Source organism: Anopheles funestus (assembly GCF_943734845.2).
Source record: "Anopheles funestus chromosome X unlocalized genomic scaffold, idAnoFuneDA-416_04 X_unloc_73, whole genome shotgun sequence".
NCBI lineage: Eukaryota > Metazoa > Arthropoda > Insecta > Diptera > Culicidae > Anopheles > Anopheles funestus.
In genome coordinates this window covers 32,379-44,892 of record NW_026045202.1, presented here as the reverse complement: position 1 = coordinate 44,892, position 12,514 = coordinate 32,379, and the positions used below count along the sequence as shown (strand labels likewise).

At 36.7% G+C, this 12,514-nt stretch overlaps 1 protein-coding gene across 29 annotated transcripts; it reads right to left on the bottom strand.

Annotated features, from left to right (window-relative positions):
* Positions 1-1,381: 1,381 nt before the first annotated feature.
* On the bottom strand, positions 1,382-11,600 carry LOC125774025 (uncharacterized). 29 transcript variants are annotated; one of them, XM_049444475.1, is made up of 4 exons: positions 9,788-9,854; positions 4,874-5,439; positions 2,418-3,551; positions 1,382-1,660 (listed from the first exon to the last, which is right to left on the bottom strand). In XM_049444475.1, exons 2-4 carry the CDS (start codon positions 5,189-5,191, stop codon positions 1,382-1,384), a joined length of 1,731 nt encoding a protein of 576 aa, XP_049300432.1. In that variant the 5' UTR covers positions 5,192-5,439; positions 9,788-9,854. The 29 variants fall into 29 exon arrangements, 27 of the variants coding, with proteins under 27 accessions (XP_049300432.1, XP_049300430.1, XP_049300435.1 ...); XM_049444473.1 differs by lacking the exon at positions 9,788-9,854 and adding an exon at positions 9,599-9,684; XM_049444478.1 differs by lacking the exon at positions 9,788-9,854 and adding an exon at positions 8,843-9,023.
* Positions 11,601-12,514: the final 914 nt, after the last annotated feature.

The window sequence follows — 12,514 nt, the reverse complement described above, 5'->3', positions numbered from 1 at the left end:
GAACATTTTGTATGGAAAACAACACTTGGTGCACCAAACTTTGTACCGCGAATAACTTTTTTGCCCGGCATCGGAGCGCATGGTCGTGGAACAACTTTTTGTAGCGCGTCACAAGACGCATCTAATTCTGAAGAAAGATCGAGAAAATATTGAAAATTGACCGAGTTATGGCAGGTGAAAGAAAAAGTTTAGGTCGCGAATAACTTTTTTGCCCGACATCGGAGCACATGGTCGTGGAAGACTTTTAGCTTGCATTTGTCGAGATCTATCCAAATCACAAAGAAAATCCAAAATCGGTCGGTAAATGACTGAGATATGGGCAAAAATAGGTTGAAACGTGGCACCGGGGTTGAACGGGGTTGAAATAGGTTGAAATAGAGGTTTTTCGCGAATAACTTTTGTGCCCTACGTCTGAGCACATGGGTGTAGAATACTTTTTGGTAGAATTTCACGAGATGTAACTAAAACAGAAGAAATTTTGGAAAAATGTTGAAAATTCACCGAGTTACATCGAAGAATAGGTGCAAATGTGAACATTTTGTATGGAAAACAACAGTTGGTGCACCAAACTTTGTACCGCGAATAACTTTTTTGCCCGGCATCGGAGCGCATGGTCGTGGAACAACTTTTTGTAGCGCGTCACGAGACGCATCTAATTCTGAAGAAAGATCGAGAAAATGTTGAAAATTGACCGAGTTATGGCAGGTGAAAGAAAAAGCTTAGGTCGCGAATAACTTTTTTGCCCGACATCGGAGCACATGGTCGTGGAAGACTTTTAGCTTGCATTTGTCGAGATCTATCCAAATCACAAAGAAAATCCAAAATCGGTCGGTAAATGACTGAGATATGGGCAAAAATAGGTTGAAACGTGGCACCGGGGTTGAACGGGGTTGAAATAGGTTGAAATAGAGGTTTTTCGCGAATAACTTTTGTGCCCTACGTCTGAGCACATGGGTGTAGAATACTTTTTGGTAGAATTTCACGAGATGTAACTAAAACAGAAGAAATTTTGGAAAAATGTTGAAAATTCACCGAGTTACATCGAAGAATAGGTGCAAATGTGAACATTTTGTATGGAAAACAACAGTTGGTGCACCAAACTTTGTACCGCGAATAACTTTTTTGCCCGGCATCGGAGCGCATGGTCGTGGAACAACTTTTTGTAGCGCGTCACGAGACGCATCTAATTCTGAAGAAAGATCGAGAAAATGTTGAAAATTGACCGAGTTATGGCAGGTGAAAGAAAAAGTTTAGGTCGCGAATAACTTTTTTGCCCGACATCGGAGCACATGGTCGTGGAAGACTTTTAGCTTGCATTTATCGAGATCTATCCAAATCACAAAGTAAATCCAAAATCGGTCGGTAAATGACTGAGATATAGTCAAAAATAGAAATTGAAATGCGAATCGCGAGAAATCAGCCTGAAGGTAGGCAATTCGTATAAGCCATTCAAAGTATTAGAAGCTACTTTTTCGAATAACTTTTTCCACAGACAACTTAGCACATCGGCGTAGAATAACTTTTGGTAGCTGATGAGCAGATCTTTCCAAATATGTGCTACAATTGAAGATCCATTGGAAACTGACCGAGTTATAAGCATCCAAAGTGGCAAAATGAGGAATTTTTTTGGAAAAGTTGAGAAAATGTTAAGTCTTTGTACCTCAAATAACTTTTTCCACAGACAACTTAGCACATCGGCGTAGAATAACTTTTGGTAGCTAATGACCAGATCTATCCAAATATGTGCTACAATTGAAGATCCATTGGAAACTGACCGAGTTATAAGCATCCAAAGTGGCAAAATGAGGATTTTTTTTGGAAAAGTTGAGAAAATGTTAAGTCTTTGTACCTCGAATAACTTTTTCCACAGACAACTTAGCACATCGGCGTAGAATAACTTTTGGTAGCTAATGACCAGATCTATCCAAATATGTGCTACAATTGAAGATCCATTGGAAACTGACCGAGTTATAAGCATCCAAAGTGGCAAAATGAGGAATTTTTTTAGAAAAATTGAGAAAATGTTAAGTCTTTGTACCTCAAATAACTTTTTCCACAGACAACTTAGCACATCGGCGTAGAATAACTTTTGGTAGCTAATGACCAGATCTATCCAAATATTTGCTACAATTGAAGATCCATTGGAAACTGACCGAGTTATAAGCATCCAAAGTGGCAAAATGAGGAATTTTTTTGGAAAAGTTGAGAAAATGTTAAGTCTTTGTACCTCGAATAACTTTTTCCACAGACAACTTAGCACATCGGCGTAGAATAACTTTTGGTAGCTAATGACCAGATCTATCCAAATATGTGCTACAATTGAAGATCCATTGGAAACTGACCGAGTTATAAGCATCCAAAGTGGCAAAATGAGGAATTTTTTTTGGAAAAGTTGAGAAAATGTTAAGTCTTTGTACCTCGAATAACTTTTTCCACAGACAACTTAGCACATCGGCGTAGAATAACTTTTGGTAGCTAATGACTAGATCTATCCAAATATGTGCTACAATTGAAGATCCATTGGAAACTGACCGAGTTATAAGCATCCAAAGTGGCAAAATGAGGAATTTTTTTGGAAAAGTTGAGAAAATGTTAAGTCTTTGTACCTCGAATAACTTTTTCCACAGACAACTTAGCACATCGGCGTAGAATAACTTTTGGTAGCTAATGACCAGATCTATCCAAATATGTGCTACAATTGAAGATCCATTGGAAACTGACCGAGTTATAAGCATCCAAAGTGGCAAAATGAGGAATTTTTTTGGAAAAGTTGAGAAAATGTTAAGTCTTTGTACCTCGAATAACTTTTTCCACAGACAACTTAGCACATCGACGTAGAATAACTTTTGGTAGCTAATGACCAGATCTATCCAAATATGTGCTACAATTGAAGATCCATTGGAAACTGACCGAGTTATAAGCATCCAAAGTGGCAAAATGAGGATTTTTTTAGGAAAAATTGAGAAAATTTTAAGTCTTTGTACCTCGAATAACTTTTTCCACAGACAACTTAGCACATCGGCGTAGAATAACTTTTGGTAGCTAATGACCAGATCTATCCAAATATGTGCTACAATTGAAGATCCATTGGAAACTGACCGAGTTATAAGCATCCAAAGTGGCAAAATGAGGAATTTTTTTGGAAAAGTTGAGAAAAAGTTAAGTCTTTGTACCTCGAATAACTTTTTCCACAGACAACTTAGCACATCGGCGTAGAATAACTTTTGGTAGCTAATGACCAGATCTATCCAAATATGTGCTACAATTGAAGATCCATTGGAAACTGACCGAGTTATAAGCATCCAAAGTGGCAAAATGAGGAATTTTTTTGGAAAAGTTGAGAAAATGTTAAGTCTTTGTACCTCGAATAACTTTTTCCACAGACAACTTAGCACATCGGCGTAGAATAACTTTTGGTAGCTAATGACCAGATCTATCCAAATATGTGCTACAATTGAAGATCCATTGGAAACTGACCAAGTTATAAGCATCCAAAGTGGCAATATGAGGAATTTTTTTGGAAAAGTTGAGAAAATGTTAAGTCTTTGTACCTCGAATAACTTTTTCCACAGACAACTTAGCACAACGGCGTGGAATAACTTTTGGTAGCTAATGACCAGATCTATCCAAATATGTGCTACAATTGAAGATCCATTGGAAACTGACCGAGTTATAAGCATCCAAAGTGGCAAAATGAGGATTTTTTTGGAAAAGTTGAGAAAATGTTAAGTCTTTGTACCTCGAATAACTTTTTCCACAAACAACTTAGCACATCGGCGTAGAATAACTTTTGGTAGCTAATGACCAGATCTATTCAAATATGTGCTACAATTGAAGATCCATTGGAAACTGACCGAGTTATAAGCATCCAAAGTGGCAAAATGAGGAATTTTTTTGGAAAAGTTGAGAAAATGTTAAGTCTTTGTACCTCGAATAACTTTTTCCACAGACAACTTAGCACATCGGCGTAGAATAACTTTTGGTAGCTAATGACCAGATCTATCCAAATATGTGCTACAATTGAAGATCCATTGGAAACTGACCGAGTTATAAGCATCCAAAGTGGCAAAATGAGGAATTTTTTTGGAAAAGTTGAGAAAAAGTTAAGTCTTTGTACCTCGAATAACTTTTTCCACAGACAACTTAGCACATCGGCGTAGAATAACTTTTGGTAGCTAATGACCAGATCTATCCAAATATGTGCTACAATTGAAGATCCATTGGAAACTGACTGAGTTATAAGCATCCAAAGTGGCAAAATGAGGATTTTTTTTGGAAAAGTTGAGAAAATGTTAAGTCTTTGTACCTCGAATAACTTTTTCCACAGACAACTTAGCACATCGGCGTAGAATAACTTTTGGTAGCTAATGACCAGATCTATCCAAATATGTGCTACAATTGAAGATCCATTGGAAACTGACCGAGTTATAAGCATCCAAAGTGGCAAAATGAGGAATTTTTTTGGAAAAGTTGAGAAAATGTTAAGTCTTTGTACCTCAAATAACTTTTTCCACAGACAACTTAGCACATCGGCGTAGAATAACTTTTGGTAGCTAATGACCAGATCTATCCAAATATGTGCTACAATTGAAGATCCATTGGAAACTGACCGAGTTATAAGCATCCAAAGTGGCAAAATGAGGATTTTTTTTGGAAAAGTTGAGAAAATGTTAAGTCTTTGTACCTCGAATAACTTTTTCCACAGACAACTTAGCACATCGGCGTAGAATAACTTTTGGTAGCTAATGACCAGATCTATTCAAATATGTGCTACAATTGAAGATCCATTGGAAACTGACCGAGTTATAAGCATCCAAAGTGGCAAAATGAGGAATTTTTTTGGAAAAGTTGAGAAAAAGTTAAGTCTTTGTACCTCGAATAACTTTTTCCACAGACAACTTAGCACATCGGCGTAGAATAACTTTTGGTAGCTAATGACCAGATCTATCCAAATATGTGCTACAATTGAAGATCCATTGGAAACTGACCGAGTTATAAGCATCCAAAGTGGCAAAATGAGGAATTTTTTTGGAAAAGTTGAGAAAAAGTTAAGTCTTTGTACCTCGAATAACTTTTTCCACAGACAACTTAGCACATCGGCGTAGAATAACTTTTGGTAGCTAATGACCAGATCTATCCAAATATGTGCTACAATTGAAGATCCATTGGAAACTGACCGAGTTATAAGCATCCAAAGTGGCAAAATGAGGATTTTTTTGGAAAAGTTGAGAAAATGTTAAGTCTTTGTACCTCGAATAACTTTTTCCACAGACAACTTAGCACATCGGCGTAGAATAACTTTTGGTAGCTAATGACCAGATCTATCCAAATATGTGCTACAATTGAAGATCCATTGGAAACTGACCGAGTTATAAGCATCCAAAGTGGCAAAATGAGGAATTTTTTTGGAAAAGTTGAGAAAATGTTAAGTCTTTGTACCTCGAATAACTTTTTCCACAGACAACTTAGCACATCGACGTAGAATAACTTTTGGTAGCTAATGACCAGATCTATCCAAATATGTGCTACAATTGAAGATCCATCGGAAACTGACCGAGTTATAAGCATCCAAAGTGGCAAAATGAGGATTTTTTTTGGAAAAGTTGAGAAAATGTTAAGTCTTTGTACCTCGAATAACTTTTTCCACAGACAACTTAGCACATCGGCGTAGAATAACTTTTGGTAGCTAATGACCAGATCTATCCAAATATGTGCTACAATTGAAGATCCATTGGAAACTGACCGAGTTATAAGCATCCAAAGTGGCAAAATGAGGAATTTTTTTGGAAAAGTTGAGAAAATGTTAAGTCTTTATACCTCGAATAACTTTTTCCACAGACAACTTAGCACATCGGCGTAGAATAACTTTTGGTAGCTAATGACCAGATCTATCCAAATATGTGCTACAATTGAAGATCCATTGGAAACTGACCGAGTTATAGGCATCCAAAGTGGCAAAATGAGGAATTTTTTTGGAAAAGTTGAGAAAATGTTAAGTCTTTGTACCTCGAATAACTTTTTCCACAGACAACTTAGCACATCGGCGTAGAATAACTTTTGGTAGCTAATGACCAGATCTATCCATATATGTGCTACAATTGAAGATCCATTGGAAACTGACCGAGTTATAAGCATCCAAAGTGGCAAAATGAGGATTTTTTTTGGAAAAGTTGAGAAAATGTTAAGTCTTTGTACCTCGAATAACTTTTTCCACAGACAACTTAGCACATCGGCGTAGAATAACTTTTGGTAGCTAATGACCAGATCTATCCAAATATGTGCTACAATTGAAGATCCATTGGAAACTGACCGAGTTATAAGCATCCAAAGTGGCAAAATGAGGAATTTTTTTGGAAAAGTTGAGAAAATGTTAAGTCTTTGTACCTCGAATAACTTTTTCCACAGACAACTTAGCACATCGGCGTAGAATAACTTTTGGTAGCTAATGACCAGATCTATCCAAATATGTGCTACAATTGAAGATCCATTGGAAACTGACCGAGTTATAAGCATCCAAAGTGGCAAAATGAGGAATTTTTTTGGAAAAGTTGAGAAAAAGTTAAGTCTTTGTACCTCGAATAACTTTTTCCACAGACAACTTAGCACATCGGCGTAGAATAACTTTTGGTAGCTAATGACCAGATCTATCCAAATATGTGCTACAATTGAAGATCCATTGGAAACTGACCGAGTTATAAGCATCCCAAGTGGCAAAATGAGGAATTTTTTTGGAAAAGTTGAGAAAAAGTTAAGTCTTTGTACCTCGAATAACTTTTTCCACAGACAACTTAGCACATCGGCGTAGAATAACTTTTGGTAGCTAATGACCAGATCTATCCAAATATGTGCTACAATTGAAGATCCATTGGAAACTGACCGAGTTATAAGCATCCAAAGTGGCAAAATGAGGAATTTTTTTGGAAAAGTTGAGAAAATGTTAAGTCTTTGTACCTCGAATAACTTTTTCCACAGACAACTTAGCACATCGGCGTAGAATAACTTTTGGTAGCTAATGACCAGATCTATCCAAATATGTGCTACAATTGAAGATCCATTGGAAACTGACCGAGTTATAAGCATCCAAAGTGGCAAAATGAGGAATTTTTTTGGAAAAGTTGAGAAAATGTTAAGTCTTTGTACCTCGAATAACTTTTTCCACAGACAACTTAGCACATCGGCGTAGAATAACTTTTGGTAGCTAATGACCAGATCTATCCAAATATGTGCTACAATTGAAGATCCATTGGAAACTGACCGAGTTATAAGCATCCAAAGTGGCAAAATGAGGAATTTTTTTGGAAAAGTTGAGAAAATGTTAAGTCTTTGTACCTCGAATAACTTTTTCCACAGACAACTTAGCACATCGGCGTAGAATAACTTTTGGTAGCTAATGACCAGATCTATCCAAATATGTGCTACAATTGAAGATCCATTGGAAACTGACCGAGTTATAAGCATCCCAAGTGGCAAAATGAGGAATTTTTTTGGAAAAGTTGAGAAAATGTTAAGTCTTTGTACCTCGAATAACTTTTTCCACAGACAACTTAGCACATCGGCGTAGAATAACTTTTGGTAGCTAATGACCAGATCTATCCAAATATGTGCTTCAATTGAAGATCCATAGGAAACTGACCGAGTTATAAGCATCCAAAGTGGCAAAATGAGGAATTTTTTAGGAAAAATTGAGAAAATTTTAAGTCTTTGTACCTCGAATAACTTTTTCCACAGACAACTTAGCACATCGGCGTAGAATAACTTTTGGTAGCTGATGAGCAGATCTTTCCAAATCTGTGTTACAATTGAAGATCCATTGGAAACTGACCGAGTTATAAGCATCCAAAGTGGCAAAATGAGGAATTTTTTAGGAAAAATTGAGAAAATTTTAAGTCTTTGTACCTCGAATAACTTTTTCCACAGACAACTTAGCACATCGGCGTAGAATAACTTTTGGTAGCTAATGACCAGATCTATCCAAATATGTGCTACAATTGAAGATCCATTGGAAACTGACCGAGTTATAAGCATCCAAAGTGGCAAAATGAGGATTTTTTTTGGAAAAGTTGAGAAAATGTTAAGTCTTTGTACCTCGAATAACTTTTTCCACAGACAACTTAGCACATCGGCGTAGAATAACTTTTGGTAGCTAATGACCAGATCTATCCAAATATGTGCTACAATTGAAGATCCATTGGAAACTGACCGAGTTATAAGCATCCAAAGTGGCAAAATGAGGAATTTTTTTGGAAAAGTTGAGAAAATGTTAAGTCTTTGTACCTCGAATAACTTTTTCCACAGACAACTTAGCACATCGGCGTAGAATAACTTTTGGTAGCTGATGAGCAGATCTTTCCAAATCTGTGTTACAATTGAAGATCCATTGGAAACTGACCGAGTTATAAGCATCTAAAGTGGCAAAATGAGGAATTTTTTAGGAAAAATTGAGAAAATTTTAAGTCTTTGTACCTCGAATAACTTTTTCCACAGACAACTTAGCACATCGGCGTAGAATAACTTTTGGTAGCTGATGAGCAGATCTTTCCAAATCTCTGTTACAATTGAAGATCCATTGGAAACTGACCGAGTTATAAGCATCCAAAGTGGCAAAATGAGGAATTTTTTTGGAAAAGTTGAGAAAATGTTAAGTCTTTGTACCTCGAATAACTTTTTCCACAGACAACTTAGCACATCGGCGTAGAATAACTTTTGGTAGCTAATGACCAGATCTATCCAAATATGTGCTACAATTGAAGATCCATTGGAAACTGACCGAGTTATAAGCATCCAAAGTGGCAAAATGAGGAATTTTTTTTGGAAAAGTTGAGAAAATGTTAAGTCTTTGTACCTCGAATAACTTTTTCCACAGACAACTTAGCACATCGGCGTAGAATAACTTTTGGTAGCTAATGACCAGATCTATCCAAATATGTGCTACAATTGAAGATCCATTGGAAACTGACCGAGTTATAAGCATCCAAAGTGGCAAAATGAGGATTTTTTTTGGAAAAGTTGAGAAAATGTTAAGTCTTTGTACCTCGAATAACTTTTTCCACAGACAACTTAGCACATCGGCGTAGAATAACTTTTGGTAGCTGATGAGCAGATCTTTCCAAATCTGTGTTACAATTGAAGATCCATTGGAAACTGACCGAGTTATAAGCATCCAAAGTGGCAAAATGAGGAATTTTTTAGGAAAAATTGAGAAAATGTTAAGTCTTTGTACCTCGAATAACTTTTTCCACAGACAACTTAGCACATCGGCGTAGAATAACTTTTGGTAGCTGATGAGCAGATCTTTCCAAATCTGTGTTACAATTGAAGATCCATTGGAAACTGACCGAGTTATAAGCATCCAAAGTGGCAAAATGAGGAATTTTTTAGGAAAAATTGAGAAAATGTTAAGTCTTTGTACCTCGAATAACTTTTTCCACAGACAACTTAGCACATCGGCGTAGAATAACTTTTGGTAGCTGATGAGCAGATCTTTCCAAATCTGTGTTACAATTGAAGATCCATTGGAAACTGACCGAGTTATAAGCATCCAAAGTGGCAAAATGAGGAATTTTTTTAGAAAAATTGAGAAAATGTTAAGTCTTTGTACCTCGAATAACTTTTTCCACAGACAACTTAGCACATCGGCGTAGAATAACTTTTGGTAGCTTATGACCAGATCTATCCAAATATGTGCTATAATTGAAGATCCATTGGAAACTGACCGAGTTATAAGCATCCAAAGTGGCAAAATGAGGATTTTTTTTGGAAAAGTTGAGAAAATGTTAAGTCTTTGTACCTCGAATAACTTTTTCCACAGACAACTTAGCACATCGGCGTAGAATAACTTTTGGTAGCTAATGACCAGATCTATCCAAATATGTGCTACAATTGAAGATCCATTGGAAACTGACCGAGTTATAAGCATCCAAAGTGGCAAAATGAGGAATTTTTTTGGAAAAGTTGAGAAAATGTTAAGTCTTTGTACCTCGAATAACTTTTTCCACAGACAACTTAGCACATCGGCGTAGAATAACTTTTGGTAGCTAATGACCAGATCTATCCAAATATGTGCTACAATTGAAGATCCATTGGAAACTGACCGAGTTATAAGGATCCAAAGTGGCAAAATGGGTAAAATTTTACGGGGCAAAGCCAAGGGTAATTTTTTTTTATCCCTCTAATAACTTCTAGCACAGACATTGAATCGCTTTGTGATGTACGGATGAAATGTAGCAAACAGTTGGAACTACCCATAAAATCTTAAAGATAGACGATCCAATGTATAGAACCGGAGTAATGTGCGATACTTGGTGAAAAATCGAGTGAAAAATTAACTATAAACTGTTTTTCCTCAATAACTCGAATACTAGACGTCGGAGGGGGGTGCCGTAGAACAATTTTTTGTAGCCCTTGAAATTACCTTTCGAATGATATATAGTGGTTTTTTGGTCAAAAAGTGACCCCGAGACTAGTAACCCTCCATACACAAAACCGCCTAAAAAGTTTTGGTTTTGCAAAATTTTGAAAAGTGCGTCAAAAAAATTTTTTCAAAAAGTACCAAATCGTGATCAGAACTCACTATAGACCATAAAAAGTGAAATCCGATGATCATTTGCAACACTTGGTCAATCGAGAAAAATTTCACTTTTTTACTAGAGTCGGGTACCCTGAACGAAAAATCGCTCAAGTGATGGTTTTTGGCCAATAACTCGAATACTAGACGTCGGAGGGGGGTGCCGTAGAACAATTTTTTGTAGCCCTTGAAATTACCTTTCGAATGATATATAGTGGTTTTTTGGTCAAAAAGTGACCCCGAGACTAGTAACCCTCCATACACAAAACCGCCTAAAAAGTTTTGGTTTTGCAAAATTTTGAAAAGTGCGTCAAAAAAATTTTTTCAAAAAGTACCAAATCGTGATCAGAACTCACTATAGACCATAAAAAGTGAAATCCGATGATCATTTGCAACACTTGGTCAATCGAGAAAAATTTCACTTTTTTACTAGAGTCGGGTACCCTGAACGAAAAATCGCTCAAGTGATGGTTTTTGGCCAATAACTCGAATACTAGACGTCGGAGGGGGGTGCCGTAGAACAATTTTTTGTAGCCCTTGAAATTACCTTTCGAATGATATATAGTGGTTTTTTGGTCAAAAAGTGACCCCGAGACTAGTAACGCTCCATACACAAAACCGCCTAAAAAGATTTGGTTTTGCAAAATTTTGAAAAGTGCGTCAAAAAAATTTTTTCAAAAAGTACCAAATCGTGATCAGAACTCACTATAGACCATAAAAAGTGAAATCCGATGATCATTTGCAACACTTGGTCAATCGAGAAAAATTTCACTTTTTTACTAGAGTCGGGTACCCTGTACGAAAAACCGCTATAGTTGCGGTTTTTGGCCAATAACTCGAATACTAGACGTCGGAGGGGGGTGCCGTAGAACAATTTTTTGTAGCCCTTGAAATTACCTTTCGAATGATATATAGTGGTTTTTTGGTAAAAAAGTGACCCCGAGGCTAGTAACGCTCCATACACAAAACCGCCTAAAAAGTTTTGGTTTTGCAAAATTTTGAAAAGTGCGTCAAAAAATTTTTTTCAAAAAGTACCAAATCGTGATCAGAACTCACTATAGACCATAAAAAGTGAAATCCGATGATCATTGGCAACACTTGGTCAATCGAGAAAAATTTCACTTTTTTACTAGAGTCGGATACCCTGTACGAAAAATCGCTCAAGTGATGGTTTTTGGCCAATAACTCGAATACTAGACGTCGGAAGGGGGTGCCGTAGAACAATTTTTTGTAGCCCTTGAAATTACCTTTCGAATGATATATAGTGGTTTTTTGGTCAAACAGTGACCCCGAGACTAGTAACCCTCCATACACAAAACCGCCTAAAAAGTTTTGGTTTTGCAAAATTTTGAAAAGTTCAAAAAATTTTTTTTTTCAAAAACTACTAAAACGTGATAAGAACTTACTATAGACCATGAAAAGTGATATCCGATGATAATTTGCAAAAGTTGGTAACTAGTAAAAAATTTCACTTTTTTACTAGAGTCGGTGCAACGAGAAAAAAAAAGTCCGTGATGGAGAAAAATGGCACGTTTTCCACGCCTGTACGCTTTCGTTTACTATATAGGGGGTAGGTGAGCCAGAAGCATGAATTTGACTGAGTACGTATCTTTATGAATTGGGCCCTTCTAAATCGATTGAGACTACCCCCAGGACGATCGGACGACTGCTTCTGGCTCAAAATGTGGTTTTTAGATTTTGATCGTCAATTATGAGAGAAAAAATCGATTAGAAGTAAAGATACGAAATGCTTGGTCTAAGTTGGGAAACGACTTCGGATATTTGTTGGACGTTGTCGTAGAAGGTCCGAGGACCAAGGAAAAGTGATTTCCAAGTGGATTTATGCACTATTAGTCGATGGTAAGATGTGAAATTAGTAGAACTTACCATACAGTTTGCGAAGTTGAAGCAATCGGTTGGTGAATATGGTACTGTCTGTCCAATTTGGTG